Source organism: Mrakia frigida (genome assembly GCF_051309035.1).
Source record: "Mrakia frigida strain ATCC 22029 unplaced genomic scaffold BDY24scaffold_2, whole genome shotgun sequence".
In the NCBI taxonomy this organism is placed as follows: domain Eukaryota; kingdom Fungi; phylum Basidiomycota; class Tremellomycetes; order Cystofilobasidiales; family Mrakiaceae; genus Mrakia; species Mrakia frigida.
Window position 1 is genome coordinate 725,108 of NW_027481279.1, and position 23,779 is coordinate 748,886.

Consider the following 23,779-nt stretch of genomic DNA (forward strand, 5'->3'; position numbering starts at 1 on the left):
GGTTTTCGGTTGCTGAGGAAGGAGCGGGAGGAAAGGGGAAGAGATGAGTTCGAGACAGGGAAGCCGCGTTGGGAAGAGGCCATGGAGGACGAACAAAGAGCTCCCATCTGATCTCGGCAGTCCTGGGTTGCAGATCCGATGTGAGGGAGAACGGCACATCTGTTTCGGAACAAGACGAGGAGCGAGGGTTAACGTGAGCAAAAGGGAGGAAGAGAGAGTAAAAGACAAACCTCGGCTCGAGAACGAGGGGATGATCCGCAGGGATCGTAGGTTCTCCCTCGAGGACATCAAGACCAGCGGCGAATATTTTTCCAGCTTTCAGAGCTGCAGCAAGAGCTACTGAGTCGACGATGGTTCCCTGATCGAGCACAAATCGAAAGAAAGACGCGTCGCGGAGAACAGATCAGCTCCGGTCTCGTCCTCCTCAACCTCGGAAGCAGACCTTGAACTTACCCTAGCAGTGTTCACCAGCACCGCCGTCGTCTTCATCCTCCCCAAGAACTCCTCCCCAACCAACCCCTTCGTCTCCTCCCCTCCGTGGCACAGTACGAACAGCACGTCGCTCTCCCTCGCCAACCTCTCCTGCTCAACCCACTCCATCTCACACCCCATCTCCTCACTTAGCTTCACATCGTCCTTTTTCGTCCTCGTGTTGTACAAGCACTTCTTGGGTCCGAAGGGAAGCATTCTTTGGAGGGTGGATTGAGCGATTCGACCGAATCCGAGGAAACCGAGCGTTGTCGAGGAGGAGAGACCGACTCCTGCGAGAGCGTAAGGGGAGAAGGGAGGCCATTGACCAGATTGAACAATGTTGATGGCTTCCTTTCCACGACGCATGGCGAAGAGGGCGAGGAGGACGGTTAGATCAGCGACTGGGAGGAGAAGAGAGAGGGAGGTTCAGCGAGCGGGCCGGACGCGTTGTGCGCGAAAAAGAGGGAAGGAGACAAACCAGCGTCCGTGAGGATATCTGGAGTGTAGCCGATGAGGATGCCTCGCTTGTAAGCTGATGAGAGAGCAATGTGGTCTGTTCCTACGGACTGAGGGAGAGAAGCAAAGGTGCTCGTTCAGCTTGGTTGGTTCGCCGTCGAGATTGAGACGGAGATTGAGACGAGATCGAGACGAGATTGACCATCGTAGAGACCACGATCAGAGACGGTCCAGCTGCGACAACCAAAGTAGCTGATCAGTGCCTAGTAAAGAGTGTGTTGATAAATAGGTCTGGATACGTACCAGCTGCGAAAACTTCTTCGTTGATCTGAAGAAAGGATTCAAGCTGATCAGCCCTTCTTGCTTCTTCTCCTCCATCCCCTCCTTTGCCTCTCGTAGACTCACGCTCTCTGAGAACATGCAGAGAATCCCAGTGGCGCCCTTCACGTTCTCCAGAAGCCAAGCTCTATCACACGCCGAGTCTTTAGTCCATTCGATAACCTAGATCAACGAAAAACGAGAGTCGAGTCAGAGGGAGAGGGAGAGGAAGGGGAGGAAAGGAGGAAGCTCAAAAGAGTTCGAACGAACCTCAGCTCCAGAGGTCCTAATCTTCTCCATGTTGACATCCGAGAGCAGTCTAGTAACGACGATCTTAGGAGCAGCCATTTTGAGTTGAGCGTTGAGGTTTGAGGGAGTGAGTGGGTGGGTGTTGAAGGGAGGAAGGGAGAGTTCAAGGTGAGCTTGAATCGGCGCTCCGTCTCGAAGGAGAAGCGCGTCCTTTTCTTGTCTGGCCAAGGAAAGGGAAAAACAGACATGGTAGTAGTGTATTCGTGAAGCTGGTATGAAAAGTAAGGTCGTTAACTAAGAGATGAGAGTGAGAGAACGGGCGTAAAGAGGGAAACGAAGGACAAGAGACGAGAGAAAGAAACAGAAAAACGAAAAACACAGATCGACCCAAGAATCCCTCCCTCTCCTCCTCCAGCTAACGAGAACGAGTTCGAGATCCTTCCTATTTGTCGTTCTGGTGGTCGACAAAGTCCATAGCGTTCTCTCGAGTGATCTTCTTGATGGAGGAGACCTTCTCGTTGTTGAAGAAGACTCCGTAGCAGTTGTCGGCGTTGGCGATCATCTCGGGTCGGAAGGTCGTCGTGATGAACTGGCCAGTCGCGGAGAGCTCGTGGATCATTTCTGGAAGGGAGAAGGAGAGTAGAGAAGTCAGCGGAGGGCAGTTCGGGCGCGGTGACTCGAAAGAGAAGGAAGAGAAAACGAACCTGCGACGGAAGTACGGTACTGAGCATCGAGGTTGGCGTCGATCTCATCGAAGAGATAGAAGGGTGCTGGATCGCATTTTTGGATGGCAAAGACTGCAGAAGGAGAAACGGTAGGGTCAGAGAACGAGAAGGGAGCGTCGGATCGAGACGCGTCGAGTCTCAACGACTCACCGGTAGCCAAGGCGACGAGAGCCTTTTGACCTCCCGAAAGCTGCTGTATACGAAGTCCTTCGTCGCTCTTCGAGTTGAACGAGACCTGGACGAGTCGCAATTGAGGGAAGGTCAGTCATTTGGAACGAAGGAGGAGAGGAGGGAGGGGAAGAAACGAACCTTGATCGAAACTCCAGTATAGTTCGCAGAGGAAGACTTTGCAGCCTCGTCTCCCGAATCCTCCTCGTCCTCCTCGCCCTGTAGGAAAAGAAAGGAGAAACCATCAGCTACATCTCGAAATCGACCTCGACTCGTCCTCCTTCAAACTCACCTGAGCAGCCGACTTCTTGATCATGATCAGCCTTCCCCTCCCAGCCGGCACCAGCTTCTCAAAGATCTCTGAGAAGAATCCCGAGACCTGAGCAAAAATCTTCTCGATGACTTCCTCCTTCTGCTTGTCGAGACTGGAGATCAACTTCTGGATCGAATCCGACGACCGTTCCATTTCGGCGTGTCGACCAAAGATGTTGTCTCGAAGCTTGTCGTTCTGCTCGTACATCTGGATGGCTTGCTTGTTGACGTGAGCGTACGTGGAGAGCTGGGTCTTGACCTTGTGAAGCCGTTTGAGAAGCTGGGAGAAGCAGAAGGGGAGGAGAGGAAGAGGTCGTCAGTGAGGGAAGGACGCGACGAGTCGAGAAAAGAAAACTCACCCTTGCCGAATCGACGTCCTCGTACTTGGTGAAAGCCTCCTCTGGTAGGACTCCAAGGTCTCGAATGAGCTTGGTGCACTCGTCCTTCCTGTCGGTAAGAGTCTGTCGTTTCGAGATGTATCGCTCGACAATCTTCTGCGACTTGGCGATTCCTCGACCGTCCTCGACCTGCTCCGTTTGGATTCGATCCAGCTTTCCGGTGGCTTCCTCGATAGCAGTAGTGAGCTCCTCCTTCTTTTCGTCGTCGACTGTACAGCAAACGGGATTCGAGTCAGATCCCAATGGGCGGAGAGAAGAGAGAGGACAAGAGGACTCACGAGCGATAGCTTCCTCCAGATCCGAGATCGACTTCTTGAGAGCAGCTGCCTCCCTTCTGCGGGTATCGACGTCGTCAACTCGCATGGACTGGGTAGCATCAACGTCGCCGAGGGAGTCGAGTTGGGATTGAAGACCGTTTCGTCGTTTGAGGAGACTCTCCTTGAGTTCGATCTCGAGGTTGTTCTTCTTGATCTCGATCTGTGAATTCGAACGAAGGAAGAAGGATCAGCATCTCGAAAGGAGAAACGCAAAGACCACCAAAACTCACCTCTCCTCTCTCCTTCGCCTTGTCCGACAACGTCTTCTGCAGTTCCCCGACCTGCCGACTCAGACTCTCCACCTGCTCCTCCTCCTGCGAAGTCAACCCCTTCGTCATCTTGGTCTTCAACTCCTTCTCGTGAGCATCCTTCCTAGCCTCCAACGTCGTCACATCCGTCGTCGCCTCGTCCAACGATCGCTCGAACCTCGCAATCCTCGTCTTGAGCTGTTCCTCCTCCTGCTCGGCGTATCCAATTTCAGCCATCAACGGCTCCCTCCCCTCCTGAACGGCCTTCCTCTTCGACTCGAGGACCTGCATCTTTCCAACGATTCGAGTGATGTCCTGTTCGAGCTTGGAGATGGATCGTTTGACTTCGGCGAGACGAGTGGATTCCGATTCGAGCTTGGTTCGCCAGAGCTTCTCGGTTCGGATTGCTTCGATTCGAGAGCGTCGAACGTCGTGGTAACCTCCGGTGAGAGCTCCCTTTCGATCGGCCTTGTCTCCGTCGAGGGTGATGACGTTGAGACCATGTGAACGTCGGTAGGCGGTGGCGATATGAAGATCGTTGGCGACGACGGTGCTTCCGAAGACCTGTGGAAGTGAGGAAGGAAGAGGACGAAGGTCAGACGCGTCGAGAGAGCTCGGGCTTCGAGAGCAAAACACGTACCTGCTCGAAGGCGAGAGCGTGCTCCTGGTTGAACCTGAGTCGCTTGATGAGAGGAGTGACTTCGTTCGTCTCGGGGTAGGTGTGAGGGGTGCTCTTGATTCGGTTGAGAGGGACGAAGGTGAGTCGACCGGCTCGCTCCTGGTTCATGACCTCGACGAGCTTCTGAGCTGTCGTATCGTTGTCGACGACAACGTGGAAGAGACTGAGCAATGAAAAGGAAAGATTTGGTCAGATCGAGAAGATGAAGGTCGAGAAAGAAGGAAGGGACGGACCTGTTTCCTGCTGTCTCTTCGACCGCCATGGCGTACTTGTCGTCCACCTCGAACAACTTGTAGAGAGGACCGTAGACGCCTTCGAGGTTCAGACGTTCGACGATTCGATCCAGGTTCTTGAGTCCGGACGAGGTGTCCTGGAGAAGAAGAAAAATCAGATTCGACGCGGCGGGGGAAAAGGGAGGGAGAGAAAACTCACTCGATCCATCATGCTCGCAAGATGCTGCTCCGAAGTTCGATGTTCGTTCTTCGCATGGCTGACAGTCGACTCCAGCTTCGCATCCTCTCTCCAGAGCTCCCTGTCGTACGAAGAAAGAGGGCAATAGATCAGCTCTCAATCTCGACGCGTCTCGTCCGTTCGAAACAAAGTCACTCACTTCCTCTGATCGCTGATCTTCCCTTCCTCCTCCTTCAGGGCAGCCAGCTCCTTCTGCCACTCCCTCGACTTCTCCTTCCTCTCCTCCAAATCTCTCCTATCCTCCTCCAGCTTGTCCTTGACCTCCTGGAGCTTCGTTCGAGCAGCATCGAGTTCCGCCGTGAGTCCTTGAACGCGTTCCTGCTGAGAAGCCTGGAAGGTAGCGAGGTTGGCGATCTCCGACTTGAGGTACTTGTCTCGATCGGCTTGAGTTCGAAACTGGGTCGTACGTTCTTGCTTGGCGTAGAGAGCGTCGAGTCGAGCTTTGGCGGTGTCGAGACTGAAGGAAAGAGAGGTCGGAAAAAGTCAGCGAGGGCTCGTAAGAAGAGAAAGACGCGTCGACTTACGTGAGTTTTCCCTCCTTCTCCGACTTGACCTTCTCCCTCCACTCAGGTTCGACGTTGGCGAGCTCCTCCTCAGCCTCAGTGATCTTCTCCAGGACCTCTCCGAGCTCTCGTTCCAGCCTCTCCTTCCTCTCCTCTCCAGCTCCAGCGGCGGCTTCCGAGTCGACGATCAAGCACTCTACTTCCGTGAGGGATCGAACGAGGTCCTTCATCTCGATTTCGGACTGTTGGGAGGAGATGGCGAGGAGGGAGAGTTGTTGTCGATTCGAGGAGACGGTGTTTTCGAGTTGCTGAGACGCGTGAAAAAGGAAAAACGAGGGTAGGTCAGAACGGGAACGAGACGCGGTCTGCGGATGGAGAAACGAGGAGAACGACTCACCTGGATGATCTTCTCTCGCTTGATGAACTCCTGCCGACGAGCGTTACTGTCGTTCATGTTCTCAGCTCGTTCTTGTTCCATCTGTTCGAGAGCACCAAACAAGACGCGAGTTAGTTCCCTCTCCCTCTTTCTCTCGCCTCCCAACTTGGCAGACCGGAACAGGGAAACAACTCACGCTCTCCAGCGTCAAGCTAATCTCCTCCAGCTCCTTCGAGAAGATCGCGTACTCCAAGCTCTTCCTGTCTCGATCCTTCTCCTGGAACTCCTTCAACTCTCCCTTCTCCTCCTCGAGTTCCTCTAGACGAGACTCGATGGCTTCCAGGGTCTTGACCATCTTGGCTTTCTTGGCCTCTGTTCAGTTTGGAAAGAACGAGGAAGAGTGGACCGGGAGGTGAGCTCCAGTATGCGAGCGCGGAGGGAAGGGAGAGGGAGGGAGGAGGGGACGAACCAGCACTGGCGAGCGTCTTCAGCGACTCTGCCTTCTTTTCGTCGTACAGCGTAGTTCCTCCGACCTCCTTGAGCAGTTCTAGACGTTCCGAGTCTTTGGCGTTGGTGAGGAAGGTGATCTGAAGAGAAGATGGAAGGAGGGAGGGAGTTTGATCAGCTCGAGCTCAACGTCTTCCTTCGACAGCAGCCTCAGCAAACCCCTTCAACTCCTCACCCGAGATCGACAACGTAGTAGACATGACACTCACCCTTCCTTGAGGTACGATGTAGTAAGGGTTGCTCTTGCTGAACCCAGCACTCTCCAACAAATTCATGACCTCTGCCTTGGACGATGACTTTCGATCCACCGAGTACTCGTCCTTCTTGAGTCCAATCGTTCGACGGAGGATGACCTCTTCTTTGCCAGTAGGGAATCGAGAATCACTGGAAGAGAGGGTGAGAGGTGTCGGAGGCGGAGGGACAAAGGAATGAGCTCGACGAAGGGAGGAAGGTCGGAGGGAAGGAGGAGAGCGAGCTCAGGGGAAGAAGGGAAGGAGAGAGCTGAACGAACCTGTTGTCGAAGACGATCTGAACATTGGACGAAGGGCGAGAGAAAGACTCCTGTAAGATCTCTATGATAAGCCAAAAGGAGGTGCGATGAAGGACTTACCTCGACGTAGGCAGAGAGTGTGGTGGAGGTGCTCATGCCTTCATGGAGGAGAGCTTGACGATCTTCTCTCGACATCGAAGTGTACGCATCCGAAAGAACGAATCGAATGGCTAGAGATTGAGAAGACGAGATAAAGATTCAGCTGAGCTCGTTGACATCTCCTGAAGAGCGAACGGATGGGCGAAGAGGAGGGCAAGTGAGGGAAGGGAAGGGAAACTGACCTGAGAAGAAGTTGGACTTTCCACTACCATTCCTCCCTACGACGACATTATGACCAGATCTGAAGCATCCGAGAAGAAGAAAGTCAGCTTGGAGATCGTGTCTGAGCTCACGAGTGAGGATCTAGACTAACGAGAAGGGCTCGACGGCTGTTTGATCTCGATACGACTTGAACCCTTGGATGGTGAGCGTCTGAGGTTCGTTTCGTTCCCATCCAAGACCAAAGAGAGTCAATCAGAGCTCGAAAGATCGAAAAGGAGGATAAGCTGACCTTGATGTAGACCATCCCTACTCGGACTCGCGATTTGGGGGGAAGGGAAGGGGAGGGAAGGAGCTGGATGGGAGTCGAGAGCGAGCTCACACCTTCGCGTGTCGAGGCTGAAATGGGGGAAAAGCTGGGGGTGTCTTCCTTGACGCGTCTTGACCTCTTCTTTCCGCCTTTTCTGGTTATAAAGAGACGTTTGAGAGTCCTGGAAGCTATTCAGGACATCTTCTCTCGGTTTCAAACAAGATTGCTCCCCTGCTCGCCAGAAAGAGACGCGTCGCAATCTCCTCTCGTCCTGGGCCACCCACATTCTCTTGCTAAGGAACTCAACCTTTGGTCTCCGCAATTTTGTGAGAAGAAGATCAATGTCTGTCCCTGAGAAGCACTAGATGAGCCTCTCAGCCTGCTCTTCGGAGAAACTCGAAAGGAACGATGTCAATCAGCTCGAGTCGGTCGCTCGTTCCTGCTTCCCTTTCCTTCTTCCAGCCCAATCTTTTCGGCGAACACCCTCTCAAGGATCCTCCTGATGTTCAGATCTTCGCTCTGAAGGATTTCTCCGAACGAGGCTCACTGATTTTGATCTGGACTGAGCGTATCCAACGTGTGGCTTTCTCAAACCCTGTTCTGTCTCCTCCCTCCTTGTTCCTTTCCCCTCTGGCCTTCACTCTACATTTCTCCCTCCTTTTATTCTCCCTTCTTATCTTTCTCAGAACACAGGACCCCTTTCCTTTCTCTAGCCCTTCCTCTCTCCTTTCAAACCAAGCAGGTCAAGCTCCCAGAAACCAATCCATCCAGACAAGATGCTCTCCTCGCCCTCCTCGAGCTCCAAACCCATTCGACCAGCAGCAGATCTCAACTCCCTCCTCAGCTTCGAAGAGCGATCTCAGCTCGATCTCGTTCTCGACCATTTTCTGGACAAGGGCTGCATCGAGGAGACGGAAGGAGGACTGAGCGAGGGAGAGAGGTTCTGGATGGTGAGCTCTCTCCTCCTTCCTTCCCTCTTGTTGTTTGCTGAGACGACCTCCTTCTTTCTTTACTTCTCTCGCTTGTCGCAGACCCGAGAATGCATCATTAGGTTCGTTTCTACACCCTCGCCTCGATAGTTCATCCGGCCATGAAGGGAGAGAAAAGCTGACCTCGATTCCTTCCCGTTCCGTCCGTTATCTCTCCTCCTCCCTCCCCAGATACCTCAAAGGCTCGAAATGGCACTCCTCCCAAGCCATCACCCGTATCGAAGCTACCCTCGCTTGGCGGCGAGAGGTGGGAGTCGACGACATCACTGCTGAGAGTGTCGAACCTGAGGTGAGAAAGCCACAACTTTTCCTGTCTTCTTTCTTCTCAACCTTCCCCAATCGTTTCTCGATCGTTCTGTCGTCCCAAAGCCTCGCCCCGTTCTTCCCTTTTCTGACCTGTTACGCTGCTTCTGCTCTTACAGGCTGTTTGTGGGAAGGCAGTCGTTCTTGGGTTCTCGACTTCTGCTGAACCTCTGTTGTGAGTGAAAGAGAGGGAGGAGAGAGAGAGGGAGGCGCGTACCGGACCGGATGCTGATTTCTTTTCCTCCTTCTCTTCCTTCTTCTGCAGCTACATCACTCCCTCGAAGCGAGATACGGAACCCTCGGATCGACAGTTCAAGCACATCGTTTGGATCTGGGAGAGGTGTGGAGATCTGATGGGACCTGGAGTCGAGAGCGTGGTGGTTTTGTTAAATTGCGAGTCGAACGATTCGCCCTGCGTCAAGAGCTTGAAAGCTGACATCTTCGACGACCCGCTCTTCTTACCTAGTCGCCGGAAAGAGCAAACGTCCATCTGCTTCTCTCTCGTCGAAGGTTCGCATCGTTCTCCCTCTTTCAGTCGCGTCGAGGCTCCTGTTGACTCTCGACTTCCCTCCCTCCTCTTTCTCCTCTAGATTCTCCAGATGATGACCCACCACTACCCCTACCGAGTCGGCGCTGCTCACGTTCAGAACACTCCCTTCGTCCTCAACGCTTTCCTCTCCCTCGTCTGGCCTTTCATCGATCCTCAAACGAAGTCCAAGGTCGACATGAAGGGAAAGGTCGTCGAGCTCGGACACGTCGAGCGAGAAACTTTGATGGCTGAGTTTGGAGGTGATCTCGAAGTGAGTGAACTATCTTCATTCCATCTCGAGGTTCACGAAAAGGAGTAGAGGAGGCAGAACAAACGAAGACGAACGAACTGACGCGTCCTTCCTCTCTCCTCCCTTCCCTCAGTTCGAGTACAAGCACGACGAGTACTACCCCTACCTCGCTCAACTCGCCGCTTCCAAGCGAGCTGACGCTATGCAGAGGTGGAGATCACTCGGAGGAAGCGTCGGAATCAGCGAGTGGGACGTCAAAACCTGGGAGGACGAGGAGGAGCCGACGTCGAGTTCGATGAGGGACGACGGCGATCTCAAGACGATGATCAGGGAGGAGATGTTGGAGCAGACGAGGATCCCAGTTGTAGATTGTATATACTAGATTATTCGGTTCAAGGACAATTTTCTCGTCTTCTTTTTGGGTTCTGTGCGTCTCAGGGTTGTTTTTTTCTTTCTTGGACTTTACTCTCTCATCTGTCTGTCTATCTATCTATCTTGGGTCATTCTTTATCGTCTCTATCCTCTCAGGACTTTCGTACTACTACTACAGACTCTCTAATCTACCTTATACAACCCACCTTCCTTTCGACCCTCCCTCAGTGAATCGAGAGAAACGAGCCGCAGTTTCGGAAGAGGTGAGTTCAAATCCAGCCCTCAGCTTTTTTACCTCAGACTTCAACCTCACCCTCCTCCCTCCCTTCCCCCTTCTCCCCTCCTCCTCCCCCCCTCTCTTCAAAAAGACAAGCTGTGATGTTGGTCCTGAGCGAGTCTTCGATTGGTTTCGCCCTCTTCTCCGTTACGGACGAAGGAAAGATTGGGAAGGACGATTTGTACAAGAGCTTCGAGAGCCCTGAGGGAGCCAACAACCTGTGAGTGTCACGCCTCCTTCTTGAGCTTGACTGCTGTTGGAGTAGCATGGGTGGATGGAGAGGGGAGTGAGGTTGCTACTGGTGTAAAGGGCTGGAGCTGGGGAGCTGATTGGGAAGGAAGAAGGAAGGAAGAAAAAAGAGAGCGGGCTGGACGAGAACCTCTCCCTTCCTTCCCTCCCTTTTTGAGCTCAAGCTCAACACCCTTCCTTCGATGTATATACTGACTCCTCCTTCGTCTTATGCTCCTCTTCACTTCCTCAGCCTTAAGCTCAAGGCTATCCACCGATTCTCCTCCACCGCCGACGCTGTTGAGGATCTCACCCAGCTCCAGGAGGGAAAGCTCTCCAAGGTCCTCTCCAAGTTCCTCGTCGACGAGATCACTGGTTCCAAGAAGGGAAAGGGTGTTGAGGAGACCCTCATCGTCGGAGACACCAAGCTCGGAGGTGCTATCGCCAAGAAGCTCGGTATCAAGGTCATGTCCGACTCGACCACCCTCGACCTCTACCGTGGAATTCGAGAGCAGCTCACCAGCTTGCTCAAGGGTCTCGACCCTAAGGATTTGGCTACCATGTCCCTTGGTCTCAGTCACTCCCTCTCTCGGTACGTTCTAGTAGTCCTCTCGAGTCGTTGCAGGTGCTGGCGTCGTTGGTTGTCGAGAAGAGAGACCGTGGGCTGACGCGTTTTCCTCCTCGGCTTTTTTCCTTCTTCAGATTCAAGCTCAAGTTCTCCCCCGACAAGGTCGATACTATGATTGTTCAGGCTATCGCTCTTCTCGACGATCTGGACAAGGAGATCAACATCTACTCCATGCGAGTCAAGGTTCGTTTTCCTCGCTCGAAATTCTCCCCTTTCGGAAGATCGAAGTTCACTCGTTTGGTTCTTCTTCATTTTCGCAGGAGTGGTACGGATGGCATTTCCCCGAGATGGGCAAGATCATCGTCGACAACTTGGCTTACGCGAAGGTCGTTCGAGCTATGGGTGAGTGCCTTTTCTGTCGAATCTTGTCTTCTGAGGAGGAGAGGGACGGAGAGGAAGAGCGTTCCCTTCCCTCCCTTTCTTCTCCTTTTGTCTCCGTCGTGCCCTCCTTTCCCATGGCGATGAAGAGTGACTTGAAAACTGACCTCTTTTCGCCGCTCTTCTTCCTTCTTCCAGGATTCCGAACCAACTGCTCCACCACCTCGTTCGAGGCCATCCTCCCCGAGGATCTCGAGGCCACCCTCAAGTCCGCCGCAGAGCTCTCCATGGGAACCGAGATCTCCGACACCGACATGACCCACATCAACTCCCTCTGCGACCAGGTCATCTCCATCACCGAGTACCGAGCTCAGCTCTACGAGTACCTTCGAAACCGAATGGCCGCCATCGCTCCCAACCTCACTGCCCTCGTCGGAGAGCTCGTCGGAGCTCGTCTCATCTCCCACGCTGGATCCCTCCTCAACCTCGCCAAGCACCCCGCTTCCACCATCCAGATCCTCGGAGCTGAGAAGGCTCTCTTCCGAGCTCTCAAGACCAAGCACGATACCCCCAAGTACGGTCTCATCTACCACGTACGTTCTCTCTTTTTCCCTCCCTCTGTTTTTCGACGCCTTCAGCTCGAACGACTTCGACGACGAGATACTGACTCGTTTCCTCATTTTCTCGTATACAGGCCTCCCTCATCGGACAGGCTCCCCAGAAGCTCAAGGGAAAGATGGCTCGAATGGTCGCCACCAAGGCCGCTCTCTCCATCCGAGTCGACGCTCTTTCGGACGCCGACTCCAAGTCCGACGAGAACGCTCCTTCGATTGGAGTCGAGAACCGAGCCAAGCTCGAGTCCAGGCTTCGAGCTCTCGAGCACCGACTCGGTATCGTCTCGGTCAGGTCGTCGGCAGCGGAGGGAAAGAAGCAGTCGAGGTTCGAGATGACTGGAAACGGAGCTGGATACAACGACGCCGCCGATTCGGTCTCTCTCATCCCTACCCAACCTACCGGCGAGGCTTCCCCCGAGAAGAAGGTCAAGAAGGAGAAAAAGTCCAAGAAGTCGGACGATATGGACGTGGACGCTCCCGCCGCTGGACCTTCGACTGGAGGAGAGGTGGACGAGGCTGAGGCGAAGAGGTTGAGGAAGGAGGCTAAGAAGGCTGCTAAGGCTGCTGCTGCTGGTGAGTCTACTCTTTGTCTTCAAATCTTCTCGTTCTTCGTCTTTACTGACTCGTTCGTTCTTCTCTTCGTTCTCTTCAGGTCTCATCGAGGTCGACGCTCCTTCCGCTCCCGTCGCCGCCGTCGAGGAGGTCAAGAAGGAGAAGAAGTCCAAGAAGAGACGTGCTTCTGAGGTCGGTGGGGAGGCTGAGGCTGAGGTTGAGGGCGGAGAGAAGAAGAAGAGCAAAAAGAAGAAGAGCGAGGTCGCTGCTTAGACTTTGGGTTCCCTCTCGTTCTTTTTCGCTCCCTTCGCTTTTCGTTTCGCTTTTTTTTTCCTCTCGGTTCTCTTATTGACGTTTCCTCTACACCACTTCGTACGCTTCTTCCTATTCTTTCTTTACACCCCCACCGTATGCTCTTGTGCACATCATCTTGTAGTTCTATCATCATCTACGCTTCTTGGTCAAATCTCTCGTCCTCGACGCGTTGAAACAAAGTGAGCTAGAGGTCAATTCGCCTCACTCGTCGAGCTAACGAACTCATGTGAAGGTTTCAATCTTGTTTCTGCGCGTGGAGAGGTTCTGTTGACTGAAGAAAACTACTTCCGAACGAGGTGAGACGCGGTTGAGGGAAAGGAGAAGTCGAGACGCGTCTCGAAAAAACGACGATCGATCGAAAAAACTATTCTTGATTCCGACGATCGACATCCTCAAACCTAAGGTAGACTACTAGACTAAACTACATCATCCCCAACGATTCGAGCTCCCGCTTTCCTCCATCTCTCCCTCGCAGGTCCTCGGATCATCACCACCGAGAGCTGAACGGTGTCCTCATCCCAACTCAACGCCGCAAGATCCTCCTTGAGGTATACTAGCCTCCGAAACTCCAGAAGTGGGTTCCTCCTGCGAACCCAATAGGTCACCGATCCGAGAGGTCCTGCAGAACTTCGTCTCAACGCGTCTGCGAACACTGACTCGTTCTCGTCGTCGCGAAGAACGAGAACGGAGGTCCTGCCTGAAACGGAGACCAATCGAAGTTGATCCCACGTAGAGAGGAACGTCATCGAGTCAAAGGAGACGGCGGTGATACTTGGTAGTTCGTCCTCGTCCTCGTCCTCGTCCTCGGAGGCTTCTTCCTTGGAGTCGTCGTCTGAGACGATCCTCCTGACGTTGACCTGGACGGGGTTGAGGAGGCGTAAGAGGGGCGTCCAAGCGAGGAAGGAGGAGGAGGAAAGAGGACGTTCAAAGACGATGTAGAGCTTGGGGATGCCGATCTGCCTGGCTCCAAGGAAGTTGGCGTCGACGAGGAGGGAGGGGTTAAACGGGACGTGGAGGTTGCGAAGGACGAGCTTCTCGGGAGTGAATCGGAAGGGATTGGTCGGATCATGGTGGATCTGAGATTGAGTGAGGATTGAAGAAGAAAGACGGCGTCAGTGGGAGAAAGAGAGCAAGACAGGCCGACGAGACGAACGCACCCGAGGTTTTACGAACGATATGGTTTTCTCCACGCTGCTCAGCGTTACGCGACGATACAAACCTCGAGAAAGAAGCTTGAGGAATCGAGAAGAGAGGAGGAAAAACCCTGCGAGCTCGGATTTCTTGAGGTGGAGGAAGGAGAAGATGAGGTCAAGGAGTTCGTTTGGGAGGGAGGAGAGGGAGGTGGAAGGTCCAGAACCGGCGAGATCGGATGGGGTTCGATGCCTGTCCTAGATTGGATGAAGCAGTATACAACGAGAGCAAGTCAGCGATGTTGACGAGAGCGTTCAGAGAAACGAGGAGCTCTCACCTTCGACCAACTGCAAACCCAACGACCTTCCGTCGCTCCCTCCTCTCCTCCGAGCTTCTCCCCCTTCTCCCAGATCCAGCATCCGTTTGGAAAGACCGTCTCCTCCAGCTGCTTGATAGATCTGCTCTTGGACTCGTTATCTGAGGAGAGCCGTGCGATGATGGATGCTTGAACTTCGTTTTTCGACGAGAGGGAGGAGACCGTCGAGATGAGTTGAGCGATGGATGCTGCTTGAAGGCGACCTTGCTCTTGGAGCTGAGCGATCTGAGAGGTGATGAGGTCCATGTCGAGGAGAAGAGGAAGGGAATCTCGATGAAAGGTGAGAGACTGCTGTCGTGGTTTGTGAAGTCGAGCGCTCTCACCTCTCCTCCACTCATCTCTTTCCCTCGATCAACCTCCTCACCACCTCCCTCGCACAGCTCCCGGCCGACCTTCAGTTCTGGACTCCTTTCCTCCGCCTCGTCAACCCCCTCCTCTTCACCGGAGGATCCAAGAACTCCCGTCTCGTCCCGCCTACGATCTCTCGAACCCCTCTCTCGTTGATGGCGTTCACGAGCTCGTGGAATCGACTCGAGGAGGTCGTCGCGTCTGGAGCGGGGAGTCAATCAAGGGAGGGAAGATAAGTTGGCCTTTGGGGGTTGTTTGGAGAGCTCAAGGGAGAACGAGAAGCCTCCGGTGATACACTACGTGTTGGGGACGAGGAGGGTGGGGAAGGAAGAGGCGGAGGAGGAAAGGGTTTCCAAAGTTGGCGAGTGTTGCGACGCGTCTCGGGAGGCCTGCTCCGACGCTGGTTTGGGACAAGGTTGGCTGTTGTTTTAGGATGTGGGATTGAGGTCGGAGATCTAGCTTTTTGGTTTCGGCTCTTGCGCTGTTCTTCTAGCGTTGTACTCTTGCCTTTCTGTCTTTGTGAACGAGCACGACGCGTTGTGCTCTTCCTCCTTTCACGTCCAGTTTACGATGACTCTCTCTCTCCCGCTACTTTGTATTCGCACCTTGAACTAATCTTTCTACACAATCTGAAGTGAGCTTGTCTCCGAATCTTCACCGTCGCCTTCGGTCGAAAACGACGCGTCTCGATCTCCCCCTCCCTGTTCCTTCGCTCCTGGGGCCCGGGTCTAGAAGGTCGCTCTCAGCGACCAACGTTCAAGAAAGAAGCGAACCAAATTTCATACCACAGCCGATCGCAAAGAAACCCTAGCTACGTAGATCGAACCCTCTCCGTCTCCGCGCTCTCCCTCGTCTCCCTCGCTCCTTCTCACTTCCCAATCACTCCCTTGCTCTTCAACACTCCAACCACAGCCAGCACGACTCCGATCACCCCCACAGCCTTGTACGACTTCCTCTTCAACCACCAGAGCAACCATTGGCCCCTCGAAAGACCGGGAGGAGGGAAGGGGAGGGAGAGAGGGTCGAACAACATTTGGAGGAGTTTTCGGTTGAGGGGAGTCGAGGGAGGGTAGCGAGCTGCGAGGACGGCCTGTGAAAGGACGAAAGGCGAGAGTTAGTTTGAGTTGGGGCGAAAGGGAGAGGGGAGGAAGGAGACCAAAGGGTCAGATGAAGACGCACCTCGAGGTAAGTAGGAACTTCAATCACGGTTCGATCCTGAGTAAAGAGGTCGAATCCCCATTTGCCGTGGTAGGAACCATGCCCAGACTCGCCAACACCTCCGAACGGCGTGTGGTCGACTAAAGGAGCGAACAAAAGGGACACACAGAGAGAGTAGACGGAGGTCAGCGAGGAAAGGAGAGAAAAGACAGAGAAGATGGAGCTTACTCAACGCCTGAAGGACGCAATCGTTGATCATGAAGGAACCGGATTGGGTGTTGTTCATGACTGAAGAAAAGGGGGAGAAAGAAAGTCAGCTTGGGGCGGCGACGGAAGGAAGGAAAGACAACGAGAGAGAGACGGTGGGCGAACCGTAATCCTGGATCTTCTTGTCCTTCGAGAAGATGTAGACACCGAGCGGAGAAGCTCTGGTGTTGACTCTCCTGACAGCCTCCTCGATACTCTGTGTCGAGGAAAAGGAACAGCAGGAAGACAGGAGTCAGCGGCGAGACACGAGAGCAAGAGCGACGCGTCGAAACTCACCTGAACAGTCGAAACAACGACGATGGGACCAAAGACCTCCTCCTCCAACAAGATATCTCCCTCCATCACATCACACACAATGCTAATTCCAATCTTCCCAGCCTCCCTGTCGACTTCTCCTCGACGAACGATCCTGCCCTTGGTCGTGTTGAGGAGTCGGTCGATTCGATCGATCTGAGCCGTAGTTGGGAGTCGACCGTACGACGAGCTGCCCATCTCTCCATCGGGGTACCACTCCTTGATGGCCTTGAGGGTCGCGTCAACGTAGGCCTGTTGTCGGGCCCTGGGAGAGCAAGAACAAGAGCAGGAAGAGGACGCGTCAGAACTCCTCGTTCAACGGAGCGACGAGCGAGAGGTTCAGACTCACGGAGAGATGAGAACGTGGTCACTCGTCACGCAAGTTTGTGAGCATCTCATGGTGGTGTAGCCGAGAGTTCGCTTGGCGGCGAGGTTGATATCGATGTCGTCGGCGATGATGGTGGGACATTTCCCTCCGAGTTCGAGAGCGCAAGGAGTGAAGGTTTTGGCGCAAGCGATAGCGACGGAGCGACCAACTCGAGTAGATCCAGTGAAGAAGACTGTCCCAGAGAGAGAAAGGAAGAGAGGGAAGAGTCAGGGAACGGCGAGGAAGGGGAAGTGGCGAGATGAAGAGAGGGTTCGGACGAACCTCTTCCCCATTGATGAAGCAAAAGTCGCTCGACGACCTCCTTCTCTCCTTCGATAATAGCGTAGCATCGAGGATCCATAGTACCTATACATCAGAGTCAAATCAAGAAGTCAGCTTCCACTCGACGAGGAAAGACTCGAGAAAGAAACGACGGTCAAACTCACCCTCGATGACCTTCCTCAGCACCTTGTTCGTCTGCGGCGTGATCTCACTCGGCTTGATCACCGCAGGACATCCAGCAGCGACAGCAGTGATGAAAGGCTCGAGCGCAAGCTTCCAAGGATAGTTGAAAGGACCGACGATGAAGGCTGGACCGAGAGGAAGCCGATGAACGCTGGTCTTGTAGAGGGGGAACGGGAGTCGAAGAGCTCGAGGTTTCTGGGTCTTGGAGAGGGACTTGAGGGTCGAGATGTAGTCGGTGCAGGCCCAGAGACCAGAGGAGTACTACGAAACGAGATAGAGAAAATAAAAGGGAGGAAAGGAAGGTCAGGGAAGGATTGGAACACGAAGGGACGGGAGGGAGGGGAAGAGGGGAGGAGAGAGGGAGAAGGTCGAGCTCACCTGAGTGAACTCCGCCTCCTGTGCATTCTGTCCCAAATCGTCCCAGAGGGCTTGAAGGATGTCTTCCTTGTGGTCTGAGATCGACCAAATTCAAACGAGTAGAAATGTCAGCTCACGAGGGAACGAGCTGGAGGAGCGACTGAGGAGATGAGTCAAAAGTCAGGGGGGAAGGGGAAGCTCACTGGTGATGCTCCAAGCGAGTTTCTGAAGCTGCTCAATCCTGAAATCCACATCGTGACAGATCCTCTCGTCGAAGGCTTTTTGGAGACGAGCGTAGACCTAGAAGGACAGCGGATGGGAGGAAAGAAGGAAGGGAAACGGGAAGGAAGCAAGCATGGACGTGAGCTCGGACTTTCTCTCCCTTCTCTCTTTCCATCCTTTTCAGAGCGACTCACCTCATCGGCTTCCTGGTTGATCTTGTCTTCGTCTTGGATTCCCATCTGTGAATGTTTCGTTGTGGTTGAGTGGGAGGGGGGGGGGATGGTGAGGGTCGGAGGGAAGGAAGCAACGGAGAGAGCAGGGTCGCCTGTTCGATTTCGAAGTTTCAGTGTCTTCCGGTCTTCGACCTCCCCGACATCCGAGGCGGTGCTGTTTAACTCGACAGACAGGCCAAGGACTGTTTGGCTTTGAAGCTGAGAAAGCGAGAGCCGGGATGCCCGCAGAGAGGTGGAGGGTTTCGAGCAGCTGGGTTGAAGGGGAGGTACGAGCGACCTCAAGCCTCTTTTGACGCCAGGTTTTCTCGCTCGCGAAGAGGTTGAGGCATATCATGTTATCGTGTCGTAGCAAACAGAATCAAATCCGAGCCAGAAAAGGGAAAGAAGCAGCTCCCTTTCTCCAGTCCAAACTGATCCCTCGTCCCTCCCTACTTCCTCCTCTCAGCCTTCCACTTGAAAGTCCTCCCCCTCCACTCTCCCTTCTTCCCGCCCCTCTCATCATCCTCCTCGTCGTCTCCCTCTCCATCCCCATCCTGAGGAACCTCCCTCCCTCCCTTCGACATACGCTTCTTCGCTCCCTTGCCCATCAGAGCTCGTTGGAGGGCCATTTCCTTTTCGACCGCGGAGAGGGACGAGTCTCGAGTGAGGTGGGATTGGAGGGTTCGGAGAAGGAGGAGACGATGTTTCTGTGGGAGTGAAGAAGGGATAAAGAGAAGGAGTCAGAGTTGAGTTGGGAGGGACGAGACGCGTCGAGTTGAGGGAAGCAGGCGGTGGAAGAAACCGAGCTCGTAAGAGCGACGGAAATCTCCAGACATTCAGGACGAGTGGAAAAGAGGAAGGAAAGAGTATGTGAACTAACCTTAGCAGCCAGCTTCCTAGCCTCAGCGTCCAGAGCGAGTTGTTCAGCCGACGTGACGTTCGACGAGAGAGCCTTCTTCGCGTCCCTCTTGGCCTTCTTGATGTCGGCTTTGGGGACGACCTCGATCCAGCCGAGGTCGGGAGTGGTGGAAGTGGAAGCGGTGGGTTGTTGGCGGGAGGAGGAGGCGACGGAGGAAGATGTGGAAGCGAAGGGTGTTGAGGATGTGTAGTTTCGAACTGAGCACGACGAGCGAAGAACGAAGAAGGGGAGACGTTAACCTCCAGCTTTCTTCGACCATTGACACCCCAACGACGCGATGGAGGGTAACCTGAGAGCGAGAAGCTGGACATACCTTCCTCCTTCGTCTCCTTGAAGATGATCTTCCTCGGCGTCGCTCGTCCCTTTCCCTTCCCCTTCGTCTTCTTCTCAGCCTCCAGCAACCCCACAGCCCTCAAGGTAGCCTGCTCAGCCTCGTTCAACTCGTTCTCGCTCATGTCCGCGTCGTCTTCCGAATCCGAACCGAGTCCAGCGGCGGCGGTGGCAGAGGTCGAGGCTGAGGAGGAGGAGGTACCGGGGAGGAGGTCGGTAATCGAGGCGAGCTGAGCTTTGAGTCGGAGAATTTTCTACGAAGGGCGAAGCAAACACGAGGGAATTTAGGTCAGCTGAAGCGTTGACACAGTCTTGGAGCTATAAGGGGAAGCGAAGAGGCAAAAGGAAGGAGGAGGGAAGAGAGACTCACGTTCTGTCCCACAGCTCGTTGAGTTCGCACGTAGTTGGCATCCTGAGTCTTGAGCAGCTTGACCATCTCGACAGGAAGAGCGACGTTCCCCCTCGACTGGATATGGACTCCTTTCTAGAACGTCCAAGGGAACGAGAAGGCCGTCAGCTTGAGCTCGAAAGGAGGAGGGAGGGGAGAGGGGGGAAGGAATTTGAGAAGCTCACATCCGTCTTTCCGTTGACCATACCGTAGTAGAACTCATCCTTGTTCTTCAAGGAAGCCTTCTCCTTGAGTCTCTTGATCCTGTCCTTCTTGGAGTTGTAATCCCTAGCTCGCTGGACGTAATCCTTGTGCTTCTCGAGCAATCCGAGCTTGGATCGGTTCGCGAGCTGACCTCGCTCTTTGTGGTTTCGTCGATGGATGGAGTCTGTTTGGAAGCGCAAGGGAAACAGTCAGTATGGATTTCGAGTCTGATCATGAAGGGGAAGACTGTGGTGCTCACTTCTGAGAGAAGAGCCGACCATTTTGTCAAGAAGGGAGGAAGGAGAGGGTGAGGGTTTGGGAGGAAGGAGCCAAATCCTCACAATTCGAGGAAGAGGGAGGGAGGGAGAAAAGCGAGGTCGCTCTCAACTACAACTCCCTCCTCTCTCTCAACCCAACCTTCCCCTCTCTATCTATACATCGTGAGCTCCCTCCGCTGCCTCTCCAACTCGACCAGTAACTGACGGCTTTCTTTTCTTCTTCAAAGATGGTCAAAGTTGAAGAAGTCAAGGACGCTTCCTTCGAGGACGAGGAGAACGACTCCGTTCGTCCCTTCCCTTCCTCCTCCCATCGCTCCGTCCCTCCTCCCACTCTTCTTTCTTCCTTCTCCTGACACCCCTTCTTCCCTCTTCTCTCCTTCAGGACTACGAAACCTCCTCCTCCGTTGGATCCGACGACGACGATGCCATCTCCATTGCTTCCTCCGCTCCCGACGAGGCTGAAACCCTCTCGGACCGACTCTACGCCCTCAAGGACATGATCCCCCCTACCACTCGTCTCTCCATCTCCAACAAGCTCTCCTACACCGCATCCTGGGTCAAGTGGTCAGCCAACTCGGCTGGAAACGTCGCTTGGGTCCTCACAACGACGGCTCTCATGATCGGACTTCCTTACGCTCTCGCCGTCGAGGGAGAGGCAGCGTTGCAGGCTCAGGAGAAGGAGATTTACTCGAAGGAGCAGGGACAGCAGGCTGTAAGTATCGTCGATCTGAGGATATAGCGGTGGGTTGAGTGGGAAGGAGAGAGTGAGCAGAAGGAGAAGGGAGGGAAGGACGAAGGAGACGTCATGCGAGCTCGTCTGACTTTCTCTGTCCTCGCTTTTTCTGCATCGTTTCAGTTGATGGGAGCGCCAGCAGGAGCTCAGCCTACTTCGTTGACTCCTCCAGGATTCTAATCCAGCTGTCGATTGTGAGCTCGATGCGTCTTTCTTTTGCTTAGGAGAAGAGCTCGAGCTGACCTGACTCCTTCCCTTCCTTTCCCTCCCCTTCTGTCGCTCGCCTTCACCAGATCGTTGATGGGAACCGGTCGCTCGTTGGAACCATGTATCAAAATTACACTTCTCAGACTTTGCTCCCTCGAGTTTCCGGCCTCGGGAAAGACGAGACCGAAGGGGAAGGGAGGAGGAGGAGAGCTGAACACCAAGGGAAGGAGGGTATCCTCACCTTTGGTCCCTGCTTCAAGAGCTTTTTGCCCTTGTGCAAAAGCGTGAAAACATGTCTTGATCCTCACTAAGCGCAACACAAGCTTTGCGAGTGTAGAATCCACCCCCTTGCGCGAATTTGAGTCCGACGAAATCGCCGACTTCGACTCCCGAAGTTCCAGTTCTCGAGCAAGACTCCAACCTCCACCATCTCCCTTCCTTCCTCCCTCTTTCCAGCCATGGTCAGACTTCCTCCAGCGGAATTCGCGAAGTATCTTGGGCTCTCGAACGACGGTGGGGTTGCGACCCACGAACCGGACCTGAGTGAGACTCTCAAGAAGCTCAACGTGAGCTCGCCCTTCCTCCCTTTCTCTCTTTCTTCCTTCGACTCACTCATCCCAACTCTCTTCTTTTTTTCTTTGGGCAGGACATCGAGAGAGGATTCTCTTCTCCAGACGAAGGCAGAGCGTACAGAGTAAGCTCAACATGCCTCCTCTTTCCGGTCGTTCCCTTACCGATTCCGTTTTCAGCGAGCTCACCTCCTTCCCCTTTCTTTTCCTCGTCGTCCTCTAGGAAGAGCTCGCTTCGCAGTACCTCCCCTCAGTTGTCCACACCATCAAATCTGGAAGATTCGGTTACGTCTACTTCCTCGTTCTCAAATTCATCTCTGAAGGTGGGAACGCCTTCCTCATTCGGTACCTCCGAGAGCGTCGAAGGGAAGCCCCTCAGTTGTATCGATACACAGCAGACCTTCTCGCAGAGTTCAGCGTCGACTTGGATATCGTAGGTTTGGTTCTCTCACCATTCTGCTTTCATTCTGATTCAGTTCATCCCAGCGAATCGAGGCGGAGGATTCAGCAAGGCACGTCGCTGAAATTCACCTTTCCTCCCTGCTTTCCCCTCTCATTCACAACTGGAGAACGCGAACGTCCTCGCTTCTTTCTCCATGTTCTTTTTCAACTTATTCCTCACCTGCGTCTCCGAAGCTGTCTTCACCTCCGCGGCTACGACTCCTGCTCCCGTCCTCCCTTCCACCAAACCGAGACTCGCGAAGCTTGCGACCAGGCTGAGAGAAGACCCTTCTTTCCGAGCGATCTGGGGGGATGACGAGTACAGGTTATACCTGAGTCAGATGGCGCTGGGAGATCTGGAGAATCCTGCACTCTGGAAGGACTTGGAACGTAATCAGAACTTTGCGTTTCGGGTTTGGTGGACGTGCAATGCTTTGAGTGAGCAGAGGACAGAGCTGGATCGCTCAAGCTGCTCGAAGCTTGAAGAAGGAGAGGAGATGATGGCTTGTTCGAGGGTGAGTCTACTTCTTCTGGCTTTCTTCTCTTCTCTCGATCATTCGTTCGCATCGCTGACCCTGCGTCGCGTCGTTTCTCCTCCTTCTCTTCAAAAAGTGTCTCGCCGTTCGATACTGCTCTCGAGGTCCGTCTTTCTTCCGTTCCTTCTTCACACTACTACGTCTGACTCCTCTTCGCCCCCTCACTCCCATAGAACACCAACGAGCCGACTGGAAGAGACACAAGAAGTTCTGCTTCAAGCCGACGTGGTGATCGTTTGAACGTGAGAACTCTCTTCTTTTCGAGCTTCTTCTTTCGCCAGTGTCTGACTGAAAGCTTCTTACACTTTCTTCCGACTCCAGCTACCTGTGGGATCGGATTGAATCGAGGGAGGACGAGGGGTGGGCCAGACGGTGGACAAGCTCAGGTTTCGTCTCGTTCCCCTCTCACGATGATCTCACGCTCTCAATCTACTTCTCCTCCGGGTTTCGTTTCTTAGGCAAGGTAATTAATTACCTTCCGCTTCGACAGATGGCAACTTGGATCTTGTTCGTCTTCTCCTTCCTCTCTTTCCTTCCCTCGTCTCGAGTCTCGACGCGCGCGTCGAGTCAGGCCACGACTGATCACTTCCTCGCGCTTCTTTTTCACCAGGCAAAACCCCGTATCTTCATGATTCCGTTGATGTCTTTTTCGCCGCTCCGCAAGATATGGTTCAAACGGATGCTCGCTCGTCTGATGTTCAAAGAGACGTCGTCGACTTGCCATCGACGCGTTCCCCGAGAAGGAGGAAGTTCCTGCACTGCAAGGAAGAAGTCTCTTAGAGCTTTAGACGAGTCAGAATATGAATCAGCTGCTCGTGCAGGCAGAAACGGAAGAAGAGCAAGAAGTTGCGACGAAGAAATCGATGTTGGGCCGACGACGGGTTCGTTCCTCTTCCTCCTCGTCGCTACAGCCGGATCTTCTGCTCACTTTCCCGTTCGTCCTCTGAATAGTGCGAAAGAAAGGCGTGCGTATCATCGAGGAGCGAAAAGAAGAGGAACCGACGAGGTGGGGACGTTAAGGAGGTCGTGAGGAGGTTTCGAAAGAGAGACGCGTCGAAGAGGGTGAGAAGGGGTGGTGCGCGCTGGAAAAAGATGAGAGAAGAAACCGAATCAGTCAAACTGAGCAAAAAGAGCAGAGGAAGAAACAGGACAGACTGACTTTCTTGGGAGCGAGAAGGAGAACGAAGCGGTAGGATCAGGGCGAGTACTGATCTCGGTACGTCCCTGGAGGCGGGAGGTTCAACTGAACCGAAAGAACAAGAAGGAGAAAGTAAGATCAGCTCTGA

General features: G+C 53.9%; 8 protein-coding genes across 8 annotated transcripts; 4 read left to right on the plus strand and 4 right to left on the minus strand.

The window, feature by feature from the left end:
* Positions 1-147: 147 nt before the first annotated feature.
* BDY24DRAFT_375370 (uncharacterized protein) lies at positions 148-1,634 on the minus strand. The gene is made up of 6 exons (XM_076638539.1): positions 1,516-1,634; positions 1,333-1,428; positions 1,231-1,255; positions 1,130-1,161; positions 950-1,037; positions 148-872 (listed from the first exon to the last, which is right to left on the minus strand). Exons 1-6 carry the CDS (start codon positions 1,591-1,593, stop codon positions 337-339), a joined length of 855 nt encoding a protein of 284 aa, XP_076500759.1. The 5' UTR covers positions 1,594-1,634; the 3' UTR covers positions 148-336.
* Positions 1,635-7,384, minus strand: SMC3 (cohesin subunit SMC3). The gene is made up of 22 exons (XM_076638540.1): positions 7,299-7,384; positions 7,161-7,219; positions 7,030-7,088; positions 6,809-6,918; positions 6,710-6,726; positions 6,408-6,582; positions 6,161-6,278; positions 5,888-6,063; positions 5,713-5,793; positions 5,337-5,623; positions 4,952-5,269; positions 4,774-4,873; positions 4,575-4,711; positions 4,303-4,504; positions 3,645-4,226; positions 3,376-3,574; positions 3,059-3,306; positions 2,680-2,979; positions 2,529-2,606; positions 2,370-2,454; positions 2,199-2,291; positions 1,635-2,115 (listed from the first exon to the last, which is right to left on the minus strand). Exons 1-22 carry the CDS (start codon positions 7,311-7,313, stop codon positions 1,937-1,939), a joined length of 3,618 nt encoding a protein of 1,205 aa, XP_076500760.1. The 5' UTR covers positions 7,314-7,384; the 3' UTR covers positions 1,635-1,936.
* A 708-nt stretch (positions 7,385-8,092) lies between these two features.
* On the plus strand, positions 8,093-9,769 carry BDY24DRAFT_335844 (CRAL-TRIO domain-containing protein; the record flags this gene model as incomplete). The annotated part of the gene is made up of 8 exons (XM_076637211.1): positions 8,093-8,266; positions 8,348-8,367; positions 8,477-8,594; positions 8,728-8,783; positions 8,874-9,005; positions 9,088-9,127; positions 9,199-9,408; positions 9,521-9,769. The coding sequence occupies 8 exons, from the start codon at positions 8,093-8,095 to the stop codon at positions 9,767-9,769; spliced, it is 999 nt and encodes a 332-aa protein (XP_076500761.1).
* A 288-nt stretch (positions 9,770-10,057) lies between these two features.
* NOP58 (RNA-processing protein NOP58) lies at positions 10,058-12,963 on the plus strand. The gene is made up of 7 exons (XM_076637817.1): positions 10,058-10,256; positions 10,518-10,856; positions 10,967-11,075; positions 11,153-11,234; positions 11,409-11,803; positions 11,905-12,397; positions 12,477-12,963. The coding sequence occupies exons 1-7, from the start codon at positions 10,138-10,140 to the stop codon at positions 12,647-12,649; spliced, it is 1,710 nt and encodes a 569-aa protein (XP_076500762.1). The 5' UTR covers positions 10,058-10,137; the 3' UTR covers positions 12,650-12,963.
* Positions 12,964-15,306: 2,343 nt separating this feature from the next.
* Positions 15,307-18,144, minus strand: HFD1 (hexadecenal dehydrogenase). Its single transcript, XM_076638541.1, has 11 exons — positions 17,871-18,144; positions 17,658-17,754; positions 17,476-17,549; positions 17,079-17,358; positions 16,915-16,998; positions 16,615-16,825; positions 16,248-16,530; positions 16,077-16,167; positions 15,933-15,992; positions 15,726-15,844; positions 15,307-15,636 (listed from the first exon to the last, which is right to left on the minus strand). The coding sequence occupies exons 1-11, from the start codon at positions 17,913-17,915 to the stop codon at positions 15,415-15,417; spliced, it is 1,566 nt and encodes a 521-aa protein (XP_076500763.1). The 5' UTR covers positions 17,916-18,144; the 3' UTR covers positions 15,307-15,414.
* An 85-nt stretch (positions 18,145-18,229) lies between these two features.
* On the minus strand, positions 18,230-20,124 carry UTP11 (rRNA-processing protein UTP11). Its single transcript, XM_076638542.1, has 6 exons — positions 19,989-20,124; positions 19,711-19,913; positions 19,508-19,621; positions 19,121-19,391; positions 18,769-19,004; positions 18,230-18,595 (listed from the first exon to the last, which is right to left on the minus strand). The coding sequence occupies exons 1-6, from the start codon at positions 20,008-20,010 to the stop codon at positions 18,338-18,340; spliced, it is 1,104 nt and encodes a 367-aa protein (XP_076500764.1). The 5' UTR covers positions 20,011-20,124; the 3' UTR covers positions 18,230-18,337.
* On the plus strand, positions 20,121-21,157 carry TOM22 (Tom22p). Its single transcript, XM_076638543.1, has 5 exons — positions 20,121-20,169; positions 20,235-20,291; positions 20,390-20,719; positions 20,864-20,934; positions 21,034-21,157. Exons 2-4 carry the CDS (start codon positions 20,235-20,237, stop codon positions 20,918-20,920), a joined length of 444 nt encoding a protein of 147 aa, XP_076500765.1. The 5' UTR covers positions 20,121-20,169; the 3' UTR covers positions 20,921-20,934; positions 21,034-21,157.
* A 613-nt stretch (positions 21,158-21,770) lies between these two features.
* On the plus strand, positions 21,771-22,889 carry BDY24DRAFT_95370 (zinc finger MYND domain-containing protein). The gene is made up of 5 exons (XM_076645266.1): positions 21,771-21,949; positions 22,086-22,472; positions 22,570-22,597; positions 22,667-22,735; positions 22,815-22,889. Exons 2-4 carry the CDS (start codon positions 22,113-22,115, stop codon positions 22,723-22,725), a joined length of 447 nt encoding a protein of 148 aa, XP_076500766.1. The 5' UTR covers positions 21,771-21,949; positions 22,086-22,112; the 3' UTR covers positions 22,726-22,735; positions 22,815-22,889.
* Positions 22,890-23,779: the final 890 nt, after the last annotated feature.